Source organism: Chroicocephalus ridibundus, chromosome 1 (assembly GCF_963924245.1).
Source record: "Chroicocephalus ridibundus chromosome 1, bChrRid1.1, whole genome shotgun sequence".
NCBI lineage: Eukaryota > Metazoa > Chordata > Aves > Charadriiformes > Laridae > Chroicocephalus > Chroicocephalus ridibundus.
Window position 1 is genome coordinate 100,618,806 of NC_086284.1, and position 19,370 is coordinate 100,638,175.

Here is a 19,370-nt window from a genome sequence, read left to right on the forward strand (position 1 = left end):
GTTTCTATCCAGTGTTACTCTCCTGTTTTACTGATGAGTATAATGTCAGACACTGTTTAGCAAAGTAGCATCAGGTTGGCTGTCTGAATTTCAGATCAGTATCATTGCTGCACCCCTAAGACGTGATATAAGAATGTTTCTGTGCGAAGGATTTACCTGATGTCTGTAGCACAAAATGAACTTTGTCAAATATGCTCCTTATAAAGAAAAGCCCAGCAGAAAGTATGAATATGTCACAGCAGCGCTATTTTCCCGTACTAAGGAGTAGTATACATAGGTAGTAATTCTGAGATCTCTTACAGCATTGTAATGATATATTATGACTTAAAATTAATTGTAGTATTTGACTGTATAATGGGCATTTCTTTAATCAATGAATGCAACTCTTCTTGATTTCTGATAACCTATGAGTCTCTGCAGTCAGTACCTTGTTACCAGTGAGACTGGTTCTGCGTGCACGGCCATTACACATGCAGACATAGCATCAACCTTGAACATGACAAATCCTTCTTAACGTTCTGCATGCAGCTGAAGCTTATAACATGCCATATTCCCTGAGAACTCAATCTTTTGTCTTCATTAATAGGCATCTAATATCATGACACTGTTTCCAGGTACAATCCCTCCACTCATTAAGTCAGTTGTGCAAAGTGAGGAAGGGCTGGCAACCAACGAAGGGCTAAAGATGCTGGTGACCATCTCCTGTATCTTGGTTGGGGTCTTGCTGCTTTTTGTGATGCTGCTGATCGTGCGGAGGAGGAGGAGGGAGCAGAGACTGAAGAGGCTGCGAGGTAAGATGAGAGCTGTGGCACTTATTTCTACATATGCACACCTCCTGAACATGAAAGTACAAGTGGGGCTGCGTGTGACCAAACTGTTCGATCCCCAGTTTGTGTTATTTTCCTGCAATATGTAACAGACATGAGGCAACAAACCATATGTGTTTTTTACAGAAATTGCCTTGTAAAAAATAACTCTTGTATCCATTGTTATTATTTTGCTTGGAGGAAAAGAAAAGAATTCTCTTGTGTTGGTGTTTGTTCGTTTTCCTTTTTTTGTTATTACTTGTTTCCCTTGTGAATGGTCTCAACAGCCTAAAATCACATTTTTTTCAAAGGGTAAAATGAGATGTTCTGAAGATGGGGGGATTTTAGTTTTCCAGCAGATGCAAGCCATGATTCCTGAATTAGAAATGAAAGTAGGCACAGGTCAGTAGGCTAGAAAACACAACCAGATGTTTTTAGATTTTTTACCACATCTTTTTTCCCTATGATGTTTATAACAGAACTATTACGACAACACTTCATTGTTCACTGACCTTACACTGAAGGTATTTGGGAAAAAGCCTTTCAAATCACACACTGACCAAATAGCAAAGTGATCTATCATCCGCAAACATGAATAATCATTTCCAAGAGCCACCAGATTGTTTAGTTATTTGTATTTTAACCAAAATATGATAATGATATATATTAAAACCAGGGCCAACCCTGTGTATTTCATCTCACCTTAGCATCTACTGATCTCTCCTTTGGGTGCCATTTTGTCTTTTCTAACAAAATTTTGGATGTTTTTGCGAAAAAAAAAAAAGACGGAGATACAGGGCTCTTAGGCATGGGCAAATTCGTAGATCAAAGAGGACAGCTAGCCTTATGGTTCATACACAGCTCTGGAAATCAGGGCATCTGGATGCTTTAGCTTGGTTAATAACTTTCTCATTGGGAATCTTTTAAGTCATTTACCTCTGTGCAGTTCTTTTCAATAAAAAAGTGGTGGGTTAAGGGTGAAGACAGTGTTATCTTATCTTCTCAGAAACACTGTGGAATTTCACCCAGTAACGAGCAGGATATTTTGAGCTCCTTGGCTCCAGGAAATGATGGCTGGGCACATTTAGTTTTTCATGGTTAATTTCCAAGTATTTATAGATTCTTGAGTTATAGTCCCTTAAGGAAGACTGATGATCACTGGCCAGGATGGCTTTGGCATAGCATAAGACTTCTCTGAATTATTTCCTTTCAGAATATAGGGATTTAGAAAAAATATCTGATCTTCACTTAAATGTACACAGTGACAAAGAATTCATCAGTAGTTTTGTTAGTATTTAGCTAGTATTTAACTACCATTTCTGTAAAAGTTGCGTCTCACTTCTTATCTGAATTTGTCAAGCTACAGCTCAACATCCCAGCCATCTGGTCCTGCTATACTTCTGTCTGCCGTACAGGGACTGAAATTCTTTTTTGTGTCATATTTTCAGTCTCTGAGGATATTCCTTTTACATGGTGGTAACCAAGTAATTTCCGAATGTTTTCATTGGTAAATGAAACAGACGAATCTTCTTGAATTTTTCGCTCTAGTTTTCCCATCATTTATTAATTTCAAGGCTTTTCTCTGGTCCCTTTGCAGTCTTTCAGTAGCTTTCCTCATCTGTGTGTGCTAGCATACATACCAGCACCAGATTGAGAAGTAACAGCCTTTCTTCTTTCTTAGGGTCTTCTGTCTATGTGTGCAAGGATCACCGTTGTGGGTACAGCATTATTTTAAGAGCTTGCATTTAACACCTTATCCATTGAGATCATCTGACAATTCTCTGATTACAGTGCAACGGGATAACATTCTCCATTGTATAGCTATGGCTTGTGTTCTTCATATATGGCCGTATACTAATACAGATATATTGTTAACTTGTGGTCAACCTACCTGATGATCCAGATTGCTACGCCTTAGTGACCCAGCATTTTAATTATATTTTAGCTACCTAATTCTTGTGTCATTTCCAAACTTTTATCAGATATTATTTCATTTACTTCAGACCACTGATAAAAGTACCAAGAGTGTGATGTCCCATGGTGCGTGATGAAAATAAATATTAAACAATGATTCTCTGCTTAAAATTGTATTTTGAATACATTGAAATCATGTAAAATGGTTGCTGTGTTAATTTTTTGCATCATGCTACTATGTTATTAAAATATTTGAGGTACGAAAACTTTGTTTTGGGGAAATATAAATATAATATTTTAATGTTATTTAGTCACATCTCAGTGAGATTCTCAGTTAATTTTAATCTCATTTTTTAAAAAAATCAACTTTGTTTGACATGGCTGATTGACCACAAGTCTGTATTGATTGGCCTCATTATTCCGTCTCCTTTAATTCATTTCATCAAGCTTCATTCCATTTTTTTCATGATTTTGCTCATTGCCAAGATCAGATTGATAGGACTTTAGTAATTCAGATTGGTTTTGTTCATTCTTTTCAAAGACTGATCCGGTGTTAGCCATTTTCTGCTCTTCTGGAGGTGACTTCATGTTCTAAAAGTCTTACTGACAATCAGTATTGCTGTTCCAGGGAACTCCTTAATAAGTTCCCTTAAAAAATCCTATGTGCAAGTTTTTCTGATCTATTTTTTTTGCTCTAGTGGTTGTTGTGTTCAACTTTCATCTGAATTAGTTTTGAAATGAAATCTTGACATTATCACTTGATATGTATCACCTGCTGGGGTTTCTTTAAGGCACAGAACTCATGTTTCCTAAATCATGATTCCACCATCAACTTTCCTCTAGTCTACATCAGAAATAATAGTTTCCACAGTGGGACCTTCTAAAAGAATTTATACAAGTTACAGATGTAATTCTTGCTTTTGTGGCTCCAGGAGATGTGTTTTCTTTGAACCTGCTTGACAAAGAGGAGTGGGAATTGCAGATTTATTTGCAGTACATTCTGCCCGCAAACCTTTGTATTGTAGGTGTATGCTTATAGACAATGGGTTTGTGGTTCCAGTTTCTGTGGAGCAAATGTAGCATAAGAATAGCAGTCTCTCCATTCTTAATCCTTTTACTCCTTGTTTTAGCATGTAGAGACAGGTAAACCTGTGTCTTCCTCCTGTGTCGTGCCCAGTATGATTTCTTTCTCCAGGAGTACTCTGTTTATAAAAAAAGCATAGTTTTCAGCAAAGCCTTACCTTTTGCCCAGTTTAGTAGTTCCACAGGTCAAGTCACAAGAAGGTCAATTGACTGCTGGAGTTCATGCAGGCATTCAGTAGGTCAGCATATATTATAACAGGGAAACCTGATGACTTACCACTCTTTCTTCTTACTATTAACCTAGCTCCACTACTACCATAATAGGTTTTCTTTTGTTTTTAAATCCAACTCACCCTAATCCAAGCAGAAAGCATCAGCGCGACATAAGAGTTCAGAAGTCGCAGCATGCAATTTAAAACTGTATCACGGCCCCTGATTTCCCAGGGGGCAAGCCAAATGTGGTAAGAATTTTAAAGGCGGCTGCCCCAGCAAATGGAAGTGAGAGCTGTCGCTTGGTTGGCGGCTGTCAGTGCAGTCATGTGTCAAACCTGCGGTGAGGAGCAGTTTGTCTTTTTCACTAAGGCACGGGTTGATGCTTGGCTGGGGCAGGAGATTGCCCCCTTCACTCAGTCATTCATGGCCTCCCCAAGCCCTGTTTTCCCCACCTGAAAGCTGGGAGGTAGGACACTGGCAGGGATACTGACTCATTTTATGAAGTATTCTCAATTTGCTGATCAAAAGTGTAATGTAGGAAATACACATTACAATCTGTAGGCTATACGCATTGGTTTGTGAAACTAGGATTTCTCCTGTAGCTGATGTTTTGGACACGCTCTTATATTCAGTTGCTTTTAGGCTTCTAGGTTTTGCTTTGACAGATACGTAAGATCCCTTGTCTTCTTGGGACGTTTGTTTTGGTCCAGTCCTACGCTAGCTTGTGTGACCGGTACAGCCACTGCTAACTGCAGTAATGCTGATAACCATTGTAACAATCTGCTTGAATAATTAGTGCATTTAAGCCCTGCTGATGGAGTTACTTTGTTTTTCTGCAGTACTTCCTCATTCAGCTTTTGCCACGTAGCATGATCTTGCATGATGCCTTATGTTGCTTTTGATTTATAATGCACAATCTTCTTTGCATGTCTTTGACCTAGAATGCGTATATGTAAATGTGCATTTGAATGTGCAGCACATACATCCAATGGTGAGAACATAACATTTTTTCCAGATGCAGCATGGAACACAGCTATATGCTGTGCAGCACCTGAGAACTTGTGAAGGAGGTTCATTTAATCCTGGTAGACAAATATAAAAAGCAAACTAAATTACATTGGGCCAAGCAACCTTCAGCTTTGTCCCTTCAGCTTTTTTTTGAGTTGTGAATTACTTGCACAAGTATTCATAGTCTTCACTTAAGGAGGCAGCAAGTGGATGGTAGGGTCTTGTTGGGTTTTTTTATGGAAAAAAAAAAAAAAAAGAGCCCTTTGTCCATTCCTTTTAAAAATGAATACAAATGTAGCCAGAGTGATGCATTAAGACAATGGTTTGTTTCTGCCTGCATATTCTGAATTTTAAAGGCAGGATATTTAACAGGATCACAAGCTAGGAAATTGTTGTAGGGGTAGGAGACCCAAGAAGTGATTAAGAAATGAAAAAGGTTTCAGAAGTGAGATGGTGAAAACAAAGACAAATTCGGTAAATATATTGGCAGTTGCCGGTAGATTTACAAGCGTCAGATAAAAGAAGAAATTTAAAGTTTCACATAATAAGAGAGTTCCTTGAAGACTTAGAATTTGGAATTGCTTTTTTCTCAGATTTGCTTCACTTGGTTGCACAAGAGGCTGCTTTGTTGCTGTGTGATATACTTAAGGGCTCTGGAGTCAGCATTTTTAAGTGAGTTTGTTTAGTGTCAGACTGCAGGAGAACAAAACATAGCTGACTATTTTTGCTGAATAATACTACAGAAATTCTTATATTATGTTGATAAAGTTTTACAGAAAGACACCTGAAGAACACCGGGTGAACCAACCTTCAGCTGTGTCCTTTGGTCTGATACATACCAGAAAAATTATATCCCCAAAGGATTTTATGCTAATAATAACAGCAACGGCAACAACAAGAGGAATATTTCTCCTTCAGCACCGCGTCATTTTGCAGGGCTGATCCACGTGGGAATAAGCTACCTCCTGTTCTGTGTATAGGCTGTCCTCTGAAGACTCGGTAGTAGTTTTGAATTGTTGCTAGTGGGAAAGGATTCATATTTGAGAGTAACCAAACAAGTCAATTCCTTGTGGACCTCCCTTCCTCAGACCTCTGTGCAGTCAGGTTTAGTTTGGAAATGGCAGGTTGGCAATTGCTCATCCAGTTTGGCTTTGGCTCCTGCCCAGAGATGCATGTCAACATTTCTGTCACCTTGCCTTTTCTTCCTTCCTCACCTGTTCACTTGCTAACAGTGGCACGAAGGAAGAGAGATGCCTGCTATTTGTTAAACTGTTTCTACTTCTAATAAATTTCTGTTTCTACTTCTAAGAGGTTTTTTCTAGTTAAGCCAATGGTAGCTTGTACTTCTCTAAGCATTTTTGGTGCAACTGAAGAACAGGGTTCTCTGGGGCAGAAAGCTGTAATGCAGCAAAATGCAGTTTCAGCAGAAGCAGGGACTTTTAGAGGTTATTTTGCACTTGCCACTGATCTGAGAAACAACAGTGGTCTTTCACATGGCTGATTCAAATCACTCTACTTCCTAATAATCCATCTATCAAATAGATTTTAATTTGTGATGACATCTCTTCTATTTTCTTCTAGATGCAAAGAGTTTAGCTGAAATGCTTATGAGGTAAGAATAGATTTAATGTTTTTAAATTGAAAAATGTCTGTCAACTATGGCATCATATTTAAAAATTGTAGGGACAAATGGAGAAGTAAACTTTCTATTCCTAAATCGTTTTTCAAAACACATATTTTGACTGTTTTTTAAGAACTAGGACAGACTGTTTGTTAAAAATGGGAGAAAAAAAGAATTTGTGGACAATGTCTGTGAGGGAATACAATGGTAAAAACCGAGAACTCTTGTGTTAGTAGATTAAATTATAGAAGCTATGGAGGTCCATTTGGACATTTTTCTTACTCAGAAAAATGTTTTCATAATATGTACAAAAGTAATTGGTCTTCAGAGATCATCTGATTAAACGCAATAAGTGCCTGGATGTGAATATTTCTAAAGTTCACAGTTATATTTATGTAATTCACTATTGCTAGGTGCTTATACCCGAAGGTACAGAGGAGCAGGTAAATCCATTTATTATTTTTCAGTTCTGTTCCATCAGTTCAGCATCCAGAAATCTAATTCAGTTGTTGAATTACAACAGAATGACTATTTTGGCACCACAACTCTTTCAAAGATGGAAATTTCGTATCTTCAATGTTTATTGTTTTGTCTTGGGGAAAATACTGAACTTTGAAACTGCTGCAGCTATTTGAAAATGGAATCACCAAGGGATTATTTTTAAGTTCAAATGAGTTTTGGTTTGCTAGAAAATATTTTTGGTTTAAGCAACAAACTGGAGAATGTCATAGACTTTTTCCAAATGAACCCTACTCTAAACTTCCTCACCCATGATAAACTTCGCCTGCTATTCTAAGAATATACTTACCCAAGACATGGTGACAGATGGTTTTAGTGTAAACTCAGCTCTACGCCATCAGTCTGCAAATACACCTTAATAGTCCCACTGGTGTTAACAAGATGGGTCATGCAGGTCACATCATACCCTTCCTATTTGCCAGTTAGAAACCCCTGCTAGCAGCAGACTGTAGGTTTAAGCAGCTTCAGGAAGATATGCTCTGATATTTTTTGGTGTCGCAGAAAACAGCACAGATTAGCGTATGCAGCAAGTCTGTTCCCTAAAGAAACCCAGCATGGACTGGATTAAATTCTTGGATGAAGATATGCTGTCCCAGTGACAACCACATGTAACACCTCTGCAAAACTGGTAAACCTCTGCCTTAACCCTGGTTAACTTCACTAGTCTTATCATCACCTCTGCAAGGCCATTTCAGAGTCTCACTCCTCTGACGCTCAGAAAACTCTATCAAACTGCCAACATAAGTGCCCAGTTTTGACCCGTTTTTTCCTCTGCTGCTGTCAACTTTCAAATTAAAGAGCTTCATTTGCCCTCCCCCCTTGAGGCACTCAGAGAGCAGTCAGGTCCCCTCCCAGCCTTTATTCAGAGCTGGTTTTCTAGGTAAGTCATCTGCCATTGTTTCTTTTCGCGTTGCCTTTTACCAGCATTGAAATATGATCACTGAGTTTATTAAAAAATAATCTTGTTCTTATTAAATAGTCATATTTATCTTCTAAAAGATAAAAAACAAAGGCAAATGGGTACTAAAATAGGACTTTAGGGGATATAGGCCCACATTTGTAGACACATCGTAACTTGGAGCTCTCAAAGTGAGGCAGTTTTGAGGAGCCTGCTTTCTACAGGCTAAATGCTCTGTCACTTGTGATAAATCCATGACATACCTCCAATAGAAACCTGAGTTATCTGCCATCACTAGAGGTTCCTGAAGATTTAGCACATTAATAATCGAAGGATAATAAGCCCTCTCCAAAACAATAGTCACATATTATAAAGCTCCTGGTATTTTATATCTTTTAGATTTCACCAAAATCTGCAACTTTAAAAATATCAAAAAAGAAGGTATGCTGTGGGTTATGCCTTGACATTTATTATTGGGCAGAAAGCAGAAAAGATGATTCCCTGCTTGGTAGAAAGGTGTGAGGAATGGACAGAATTTTGTGTATCTTCCCCTTTGAGGAGATTTCCGTGAGCATGTGTAAAGCGGATTAAGAATGGAGCTTTGAAAGCCTTTGCTTTGAAAGTCACTGGCTTTGGTTGTGTAAGTCAAATGTCTGGGGAGCAGGATAAGCCGCAGTAGTTAGCAGTTTAATGGGAACTGCACAACTTGTTGCTGATACCTTAAACTAGCAAATAAAAATCCCTGCTGCCGTACAATCACAGCAGGTTTACATTTCTTTTGGGTGAAAGCATCAGCCCAGCCAACTTCTTTGTAACAGTTCACTGTGAATTAGTATAGCAATCAACGGAGCTTTCTAATTTTGAGTACAAGGCAAGGAATCTTTTCTCCTCAAATACCCTCTCTCAGGCTGCTTATTTATGTGATTTAGTTTTCCATATGTTTTTACAACAACCAGCTTAGACATCAGGAAACTGTGAGGTGGCCTGACTCTCTGCCAAGGACCCAGAATGACTTTGGGTTTACAGAGCACCATATTTAATCCCTTTACATAACTAGCTTTATAGGTTTAACCCTCTCCTGTGCATACAGACAGTCACTCAAGTAAGTATTTTTTTATTAAAAATCCAGAAAGATTATTTAAAGGGGGGTGTTCTTTTAACTATGCATACTGTACTTGCTCTGGGAAAAGGCCCATTTATCCACAGACTGTACATAAAAGCTGTACTCAATCAGACCCAAAGGCCCATGTCCCCAGCTATGTGTCTTTCACAGTGGCCAAAAGCAGACACCTGGGTAGAGTAAAAGACTACGGCAAATACATACTTGTTCCCCAGACAGGCTCCCAGTCTCTAACAATTTGGACCTCAGAGATTCATTGAACCAGAGGGAATGAATTGTGTTATACACAGATCCTTACAAGGTCTGACAGGTAAAGAACAGCCATAGCACATGTTTAAATTTGGGAATTTTATATCTGTAGGTTAAGGAAAGTATAGGTAGATGTATTTCCTCTCTTTAAAGAAAAAATCATTGGACTCTTCATCCACCAGACTCTTACAATACTTTGATGCCTGAATTTTCCTAGGTTAGAAAATACTTGAGCACCAAACTTCAAAACTGCAATCCTAAAAATCTTTGCCTTGCTGCCAAGTCCTAGAGGCACTTAATTGCAGTTGACACTTCAGGTTTTTATAACCTGCAAGTTGAGCTATTGTGGTCTGCAGAAAATAATTCAAAATTCCTTCAGCCAGAAAGAGAGAGCATACTAATCAGCAGCAACCCTCTTGCTGCTGCCAATTGCCTGTTCAGTGTTTGGACACTCCACGTCACCATGCTGCTGAACACAGGGGAATTAATTAGGCCAGTAAGGAGGAGGAGAGAGATCACACAAAACGAGGCATAACTCTTGAGCATAGCAGGGATTTTTTCTGAATATAGAGAGGCCTGGATTTCAATTCTGTCTTGAAAGACCTTCCATGTGTTTTGCAAAAAGCTCTACCTGGAGCCAGGAATGGGATTCAGAATTCTCTCTTGGCAGGTGAGCTATATAACTGCAAACCTGGGGAACTGTCCTCCTTCTCCCTGTGGTCCAAAAAATACTTTCTATGTGGTTGAATACCTTGCAATAGTAGGAATATAGAGTGTTCATACTGCAGAAGAGCTTGTAGCTCTCACTGGGATTCTGGGGTCTGCATTCGCTGAGGAAGATGCCCGATTTGATCCCTTTGTCTCCTGTGTCCCTGGTGAGTGGAGGAGGCATGCAATGATACATTTATTATACTTAATTATGTATTTCACAGATTCTATATGTATCTGATTGTATGTATCCAATAACTGTTGGATTATTGATTATTAATTGAAATTGGACCTCAGAAATTCAATTTCCTACTTTATAACAGGTTTGGTCTATGATCTTGGACAAGCCCAAAGTAGTCTGACTTTTCAAAGGCATGTATGCAAGCATACTTGGCATGCAGATAACATATTAGTCTCTGATTCTCTTAAAATTTCAGCAACCTGAGTGGAAAACAATAGAAAAGTGGCATCTAATCCATGCAGAGACTTTGCAGAGACTAGAACGTCAGTGTGGAATTTATCTGCATTTTAGGATCCTAAATGTCTTAGAAAATTTATGTGCTTAATAAAACACTGTGACTACTATTCTCCACTGATTATATATGCAGAAAAGTCTGACAGCCCTTGGGTAGCTCTCCTGATATTTTGCTTCCATAATGATTAAATGAGGCACAAGTTTGTAGGCTGTTTGAATGTGTTTCAGCTGTCCATTTGTACATGATAGCAACAGTACCACCTAACCACCTAGGTAAAGACAGAGGCGTTAAAGTTTGAGATACGTAGATAGTGTTAATGCTGGGGACCACAAAAGCAGGGAAAGCCAGAAGGTGAGGAACAGCCAGAGAGGTGTACCTGTGTGCCTTGCAGATCTCCCTCTTGAATTTGGAGCAGAATTACCCACCATGTGACAATGTAGTTTCTCCTGAAAATGACTCCAGGAGAACGCCCAAACCTGCAATAGTTAGGTCTTGCTCACCTACAGACATAGCGGGAAGTTAAGGCAAATTGTCTAGAGATGTGGGCTCATCACACATGCATTAATCTCCTATGTAGAGGCTCTCACTCAGGGAAGAAGTGAACTTATCATCAAGAAGCTTAATAGTCCTCTGCTGATTCCATTAACAACAATAATTCATTGCCAAAGGAGAATTAAACTGAGTGATCTACTGCTATTTTACACTAGAAAATGAGGCTCCACTTGGATTTTAAAGCTCTCTGAAGTGTGAGCACTTGGATCACACTGCTGGCTGATTTGTCTTAACTTTCCTCAGCCTCCCTGCGTAAAGAAGTATTTGCAAATATCTCCTCTCCTCCAAAGAGTAATTACATCTAAAAGGGCAAAAAGTTCCTGGGTTTTTAGTGCAGTCTGAAGGTTTCTTGGTGCAAGCTCTGTACTAGAAATGATTGTAGCACTCAGTTTTACTATCAATTTTCACTTGCTTTTGGTAGACAGCTCATTTAAGAAGTCATTTTCTGGTACACAAACTTCAAAATGAAATTGTTTCTATTTGCATGACGACAGAATAATTGGTTTATGTTCTTTTTTTAGAATATTGCATCGATCAATTAGAAATAATCCATGAATGTAAACAAGATTTGCAATTTTAATCTTGGAACATCAATGGGACTAGAGCCTTTATTTATTTTATGCAATTTACTAATGGAATCCCTAGTTATTAATTTGGGGTTTTGTTTATCAATTCTAGTGATATTTGAAATTTATCTAATGAAAAATAATGAAAAGTTAAAAAAATAATTAGAAATTACTTAAGACATCATTTTCCTACCAACCTGTTTGATCAGCTGTGTGCCTCTTTATTCATATGCATGAGAAATGAAAGAAAAGGTCCATCTTGCAAAGTGTTGTTACTGATTTAATTATATTAAAACACTTGAAGAAAACTATATGAAATTTTCAGGAGATCCATACTGATAAAGAATAGACCAATTCCCTCAACGCCTCCATCTGCTTGTCATGTGCATTAAATTAATACCATGCACTTGTTCTTAAGACGGGAAAATAAGATGTATGGGTATTTTGCTGATTATGGTTATATTACTTTTTGTTTGAGCTGGACAGATTTAAAATGAGGAAGTTTGCAAGTATCTTTTCATTTAGGCTGAATGTTAATGTGTTCACTTCTCTTTTATTTTTAGCAAGAACACCAGGACATCAGATACACTTAATAAGCAGCAGCAAACACTGAGGATGCACATAGACATTCCAAGAGCACAGCTTCTCATTGAGGAGAGGGACACAATGGAGACCATTGGTAAACTCTTGTTGGGCTTGTTTTCAATGGTTAATGTAACAGGCACTTTAGGTGGACTTCATTTACCCCATCCCTTTTTCCCACTGCACACATCAAGAAAAAAGAGCTACAAATTAACTTGCCACATTTGAAAACTGAACTGATTTTTTTTTCCTCACCCTTTGAATCATTCCTCACTTTAAGTAATTTCAGTACAGTATTTAAAATAATGCAGGACATTAGGAAAATGAAGCTGGTGGAAAGAGCCACTTGAAGAAAATGTAAATGAAGACTGGCAGTTTTATGATTTACATTTTGATTTCTATTTTGGCTTTGACTAGACAGTTGGATTACTGACACTACTTATAAGGAAAATGACATTCTGAAACTACAATATCAGTATTTAAAGATTTGCAACAGCCAACGTCTAAAACTTACACATTGCATATTGTACCCACCTGTTCATAGCAAATGATATTTCAACATTTTGATCAGTTTTCAGCTTTTATTTATCTATGCAAAATTCAAATCTAAACTGTTTCACACAACAGAAAACAAGATTTCTCGTGCGGCTGGCACATAGCTGAACTGTCATGAAAAGCAGAATTGTTTGGTGTCAGGCTTTTTCTCGAAATAATTTAAACGCAAGGTGTCTGAAATCTCAACAGAATAAAATACAACCTGATCTTGTGCCTCTATGGGTGCACGCTGCGGCAAGACCCTCCAGAATGACTGATATTGTTAGACTTCCAACTTTTTTGGATCAAAATCTGCATAGCAGCCTGTGATGGCTGAGAATGTAACAGCATCCCAGGGACAGTGTGGCTGGAGAGGAAAGCCCTGCAAGGTGGGAACAGCAGCTCTGCGACTCCTGTCCGTGCCTGCACTGGGGAGGGACAAGCTGCTTTAACCCCTCACTCTGTCACACTTGCTGTCAGTCTGGCATGGCAAGGTGGCATCAGGGGACATTTCACAGGTTGTGACGCGGATTTGAAAATGAGACCTATGCTTTACCTGAAATACAGACTTTTTTTAATCCTGATTTAAGCTTCCCGAAGTTGGTCTCTGTGATGCAGTCTTTTGTGCCACGCTTCATCCTAAAGACAGCTTTTACTTTTGAGTTATAGTTGCTGAGCAATAGGGGGTTATAGTGGAAATACTGTTAGTGCCTTAACTGTAGCACTAGTTAGGTCCCTTGGTAATAGCCAGCTCTCCACAAAGCACCCAGAATAAGCAGGCACTTTGGCAGTCTTTGACATAGTTTACTGCCAAGAGGCTTTATTCCCAACCTGAATAAGCGCTCATCTTTTGCCAGAGACAGAGTAATTTGATTTCATAATGCTCATTCTATTTATGGCCTTCTTTGGGTAAAAAATGCTGGTTATGTTATTGTGCAGAACTGTTCGCCTTAATGGTCTCTTGTCAAGTTAAAAAAATAAATAATAAAAACCAGGAATGCTTAGAAGTGGATCAACCTTTGCTGACTAGTAAATGCACGGAAGCCCCACTGCTGCCAGTCCCCTTAGAAATTCATTACAAAGCTATATAGCATAACAAAGAAGGAAGTTCTTGTGGCTTTTTTTACTATTATGAATGGATAAAAAGACTGTAAAGAATCCAAGAGAAAGTCTGATAGCATGTAAATAGTTCTGCAAGCACAAAGTCAGTGGAAGATTTATTGCTGTTAAACCTTCCATGATAAAGTGGACCAGATTCCTCTTTGGAGTGAAAGAAATACAATACAGAGATCACAACTGGGAAAAAAAAAAAAAGTGCTGTATACCACTGACTTTCTGCAGAGGTCAAGGTCTGTGTAGAAATTTGGTGCTATGTACTGCCCCATAGGGAATCAATAGGCAGCAGAACCAGACAGCAGTAAAGGGTCAGTGCTTACCTTCTCCTCCCAGTCCTTCTCAAGGTCGGGCTTCGCCTCACACCTTCTTCTGCAGCTGCAGGAAAGCCCATAGTCAGCTAGACTATGTTGAGAGAAACTTATACGACTCGCATAAAGATCTCTAAAGCTTTTTCAAACTACAGCAGTGAGGTTTGGTGCAGAGAGAGCTGGTGGGACTTAGCCCTTACCTTCCAGAGCAGCAAAACACTGGACTTAAGGATGCTTAGCTGCCCTCCAAGTATATTTCCATTGTCTTCACTACAGTGCTTATGTGCTTAAAAAGCAGCTCCCTGAGAACAGTCTTGGGTCACGGCCATCCCTTCTGCAATATTCTGTCACCGGAGACAAAGCTGACTGGTAGAAAGTTAGTTAGCAACATTACCTAATGACCTCATTTTGGGAAGGCACGGGTGATTTCACTGAGGACATTATTAATTATGTTTATAAAAATTAAGAAATTGAACATGTTGTTGAAAAGCTCAGCTGAGCTCTCTGAAAATGAAGGGGGAGAGGGCAGTGTTGATGTGAGAGGAGGAATTAGGCCCAAAATTAATTACACACAAATTAGTTTTTTGGAAGGATGCTGTCTCAGTTGCACATCTCTAAGTTGAAAGACATGAAAATCACACTTATTCTGTAGTTTTGTATGAACTTTGAGCTTAAACCTGGAGGCTCCCAAGCTGTGGTACCCACTTCAAAGCCATCTTCAGCCCTGCAGAGAAGAGGGAGCTGCCACTGTCAATGGTGACGCCCACCTGAAAGTAAATAAGTCTGGGGACTTCCTGTGAAGCTCTTCTGAAAGCAGACCTGAAATTTATTAGTCATTTTCTGATTTTATTTTTTTTTTACTTACAGATGACAGATCAACGGTTCTGCTCACTGATGCTGACTTTGGAGAGACGTCTAAGCAGAAGTCGCTGACTGTCACCCACACAGTACATTACCAGTCTGTGTCACAAGCTACAGGACCACTGGTGGATGTTTCTGATGCCCGGCCAGGGACAAGTAAGCATATAAGAGAATATGTTATCTGGAGAGGAGAAAACTATAAGAAAATGAATAGTGTGTGCCTGCATTTGTATCCTCATGGGGTTTTTTATTCAGTCTGAAAGTTAAGAGAAATCTATTTAGGTCAGCAGAGAACACTTCTTGCACAATTTCTTTCAGTGGCTCAATAAGGTAAAAATTGCACATGCGTCTGAGGTATAGGTGTAATTTGAAATAATTCATACCTGGCTTTCATTAAACCAAATGCATGCTAGATTTTAATTTCTAGAATTTATTGGGTAAATTAGCTTAATGGCTTTTAGTGTCTAATATATTTTTTTCTAGGTGATCAATCTTTATTGTATTTGAAAATACATCTTCCCTCTTTACCTCTCCATCAGGCAAGAAATGCATTTCTTATTATTGCTTTTCTGAGAAAGTTGTATTTCCAGTTTTAGTAATTATGGTAAATTACTTTTCCCAGATACATTCATGCTGAGTTATTCTGATAGTCATTAAAATGCAATCATAAATTAATATACTGTTGCAATTCATTCTTCTTAGTTCTCTCATGAATGTGTTCCATATGTATGTAAATGGAAAAGAAAATCAGTAGATTGAAGGAATACTTATGAGTTAGGAATATTACTAATGTGTAGTTCACTAGCAGTGTGCAAATCTCTTGGATTATTTCTGTCCTCTGACTGTTTCAGAATTTCTTTACTTGGTGAGTTTGGTGAGCATAAATACTGAAAGCTCAGTTGCTAGAACGCAACTTATTTGAAAAATCTTCATTTCATCTCCATTTCTACCCCCGTCTTTATAAATGATAGCAGTTCTAGTCCTGACCTTGCTGCTTTTCTAACTCTGACAGTTTTAAGATATGATTAGTTATTTCTTGAGGACTAGATTAGTAACACCATTTTTTAACTATGAGGAGTCATGGCATTTGAATTAGAAGTGTCAAAATACGATATTTATTTTCTTTCTGGTACCACCCGTGTATTGCTCCTTTAGTTCATGTGCATGCTGGCTAGCCTGCTTACTAAGAGCAAAAATATCATCATATAATTTTTATCATGTTAGCAGATCAAGATGGTCTGAGCAAACAGACCCCTGCCTTTTCGAATAAGAGGCATCACCCCAAAATTGCATGCCTGTATCATACACAGCGTTTTATAGTACCAGTACCTTCCACACCTAATCCCTTTTTTGTGTGCAGTTATGTGTTTCATTCCACTGAAGTCAGGGAGAGACTTCCTTGAAATTAAACTTGGATTTAACTCATGTATAAGAGTATGATCTTTGTCCAGCTCAGCTTTGGAAACAGAAATCCATCATCACTTTTATTATGCAGTAAAGATCTGATTGCAGCAGTGGACAGGACCGGGTCAAAGACTTTTAGGTAGTGTTCTCTGGATTTAAGGCACTACTATAGCTTTGATAGAGGCTGGGCTATGAGATTTTGTCTAGACCCACAACTTTCTCTGTGAAGAGGCGGGGAGCAGTGCCCAGCTGGGTGGCTCAGAGATTGTGGATCCTCCCATCTGAGCACACTCACACTCACTGATTGACAAATATTCCCTTACAGCACTTTCTAAGTTGTTCTCTAGTTCTTTTGTATTTTTTTATAGAAGAGGTATGCTCCTTTGCCTTGTTCACCTTAGCTATCTACAGTTAAGTTTCAGCCTATGACAGCAGAACTGGCTTAAAAACCGGGGCACCAGATGTGCACTGTTTTCCATCACACGGGCAGCTCTGGAGCTTGCTACATCTGTGCCACAGAGTCCCTTATGCAGGCACAGCACAGCTGGGGCAGAGCTACTGATCAGCACATGCTCAGCAGGATCAGCACTGACCTCCTGCGTGCTGGCAGCAGGCTCTCCCGCCTCCTTCAAATTGCTGATGAAAACCTACTGAGTCATGGGATCAGAGAACAGTTGAGGTTGGAAGGGACCTCTGGGCACTGGCTAGTCCGACCCCTGTGCTTAAAGCAAGGTCAGCTAGAGCCGGTTGCCCAGGGCCATACGCAGGCGACTTTTGAATATCTCCAAGGATGGTGACTCCCACCACATCTCTGGGCAACCCGGGCCAGTGCTCAGTCGCCCTCACAGTAAAGCGTTTCATGATGTTCAGAGGGAAGCTCTCATGTTTCGCCTTGTGGCCATTGCCTCTGGTCCTGCCACTGGGCACCACTGAGAAGAGCCTGGCTCCATGCTCTTTGCACTTCCCCTTCAAGTATTTATATACGTTGATGAGATCCGCCCGACCTTTCTCCAGACCAAGCAGCCCCAGCACCGAGCTGACAGGTTTCCCACCAGCACTCTCCTTCTGTCCTTCATGTCTTCCCCAAAAGCAGGCACGACGCTTTCTTCTGGCTACATGACAGCCACGTGCCAACTTTCCACAGCTGGTACAAGCGTTGGCTTATACTGACAGGCTGGTCATGTCGTGTCAAATGCGGTTTTGGATGTTATCCATGTGAAGTGGCTATGTGTTGCACTACCAGGAGGATCAGTTATCAATGGCACCGGGTTCATATTTTTCCACTGTTGTAGGGGGAAGATGTGAAATAGGAGAGCAGACCTTAGCTGGTATTTGTAAGTAAATACCTTGTCTCTTTGAAGCAGTGGAGTACAAATTCTTACTGGGAATGCTTAGGCAGAAGCAATGCTCAGAGTCATTATCTGGGTATTGTTTTTTTCTTTAAATTGCTTCTGCTAAAGTCTCTTACCTCAAAGACTGACAACTTCACACTTGAATGTCAAAGAACTTTTGAATAGATTTGAATTTTTCATTTCTAATACCCTTTCTCTCTATTGTTAGTAATATCCTTTCAGAAGCTTCGAAGAGAAATCCTTCAGTGCTGATTTAGTCACTTTCTGTTTGCCACATAATGATTTTTCTTTTCCACTTGCTTTGTTAGGGAGTACAAGCCTCACTTTTACTCAAGAACAGTTTATTAACAAAGTAATGAGGTCAGTTTTGGCAGATAGTTCTTTGGTCACCGTATTATTTTTAGGATAATAAAAAATAAAACATTGCTGACCTTAAACAAGTAGCAGATGATTTTTAAATATTAAGATATTGTATTTATTCACTAAATTTTTAAAACGGTCAAGTCTTCATGAACCTGTTCCTAGTGAAACTCTGATGGCACTATTACAGGTTATGTTTTGTCTTGTCTACTTGTTAAAAACAATAGGGAATCTGTAGCTGATTAATAATGTAATATAATAAAAGTATCAATAAAATGTCCATAATAGGAAATTACATCACCACATTTCTAAGCATGTTTTTACAAAATGAGACCATGTACCCAGTGTAGGTTGTTTCTGAGGGCACATCTACATTGGCAATTTACCTTAGACTTTGCTTGAGATGTAGCGTGAAGTCCCTGACCAGACCTACTGGCCTTGTGCTCTTTCACATCTCAAAGTGGTTTTGGTACTGGAGGAATGCTTATGTTGCAGTAAAGGGATAATGAATGTGTCAATGGGAGATTGGTAGGGGTCTCAGCTCTTCAGCTGTACCCTTTTATAAAATGGATGCTTTCATTAGAAAGAGGGTATTTCAAAAAAGTGTTAGCAGTTTGGTAATGAACAGCACTTTTACTGTTAGATTTTTTTCCCCACCAAGAATGTTTTGTGGATTTTTTTAACCAACATGATTTCAGTGTCCGTCCCCTTCTGACGGGGCTTTTTTCCTTATCAATTCAAGAGCCTAGTGGCAAAGACCCTCTTTGTTATCCATCGCAGATCCTACCACAAGGAGGAGTGCCAAAACCGGACCCACAGCTCGCAACCGCTACGCTAGTCAGTGGACCCTCAACAGACCTCATCCCACCATATCAGCTCATACCCTCACCACAGACTGGAGGCTGCCCACCCCCAGGCCAGCAGGATCAGTGGACAAGGAAAGTGACAGCTACAGCGTCAGCCCCTCGCAGGACACAGGTACGGAGCTCTCTGTAGGGCTACGGTGTGAAAATGGGACAGCAGTAGCTGCAGTAACCTTCATGGTCATTGAAGTACTTCATTTGGTTCTTAGGTGTCATCTTTTTTTCCTTGGTAGGGTGTTTTTCTGCATGCTATGTAT

The 19,370-nt window shown here is 39.4% G+C and overlaps 1 protein-coding gene across 1 annotated transcript in view; it reads left to right on the forward strand.

Annotated features, from left to right (window-relative positions):
• The window catches only part of DSCAM (DS cell adhesion molecule), a 461,329-nt gene that overhangs the window by 418,726 nt on the left and 23,233 nt on the right, over positions 1-19,370 (forward strand). Inside the window, exons 27-31 of the mRNA XM_063345266.1 lie at positions 615-791; positions 6,606-6,636; positions 12,297-12,412; positions 15,141-15,290; positions 19,031-19,228. Coding sequence (XP_063201336.1) covers positions 615-791; positions 6,606-6,636; positions 12,297-12,412; positions 15,141-15,290; positions 19,031-19,228 — 672 coding nt within the window. The remainder of the gene's footprint in view (positions 1-614; positions 792-6,605; positions 6,637-12,296; positions 12,413-15,140; positions 15,291-19,030; positions 19,229-19,370) is intronic.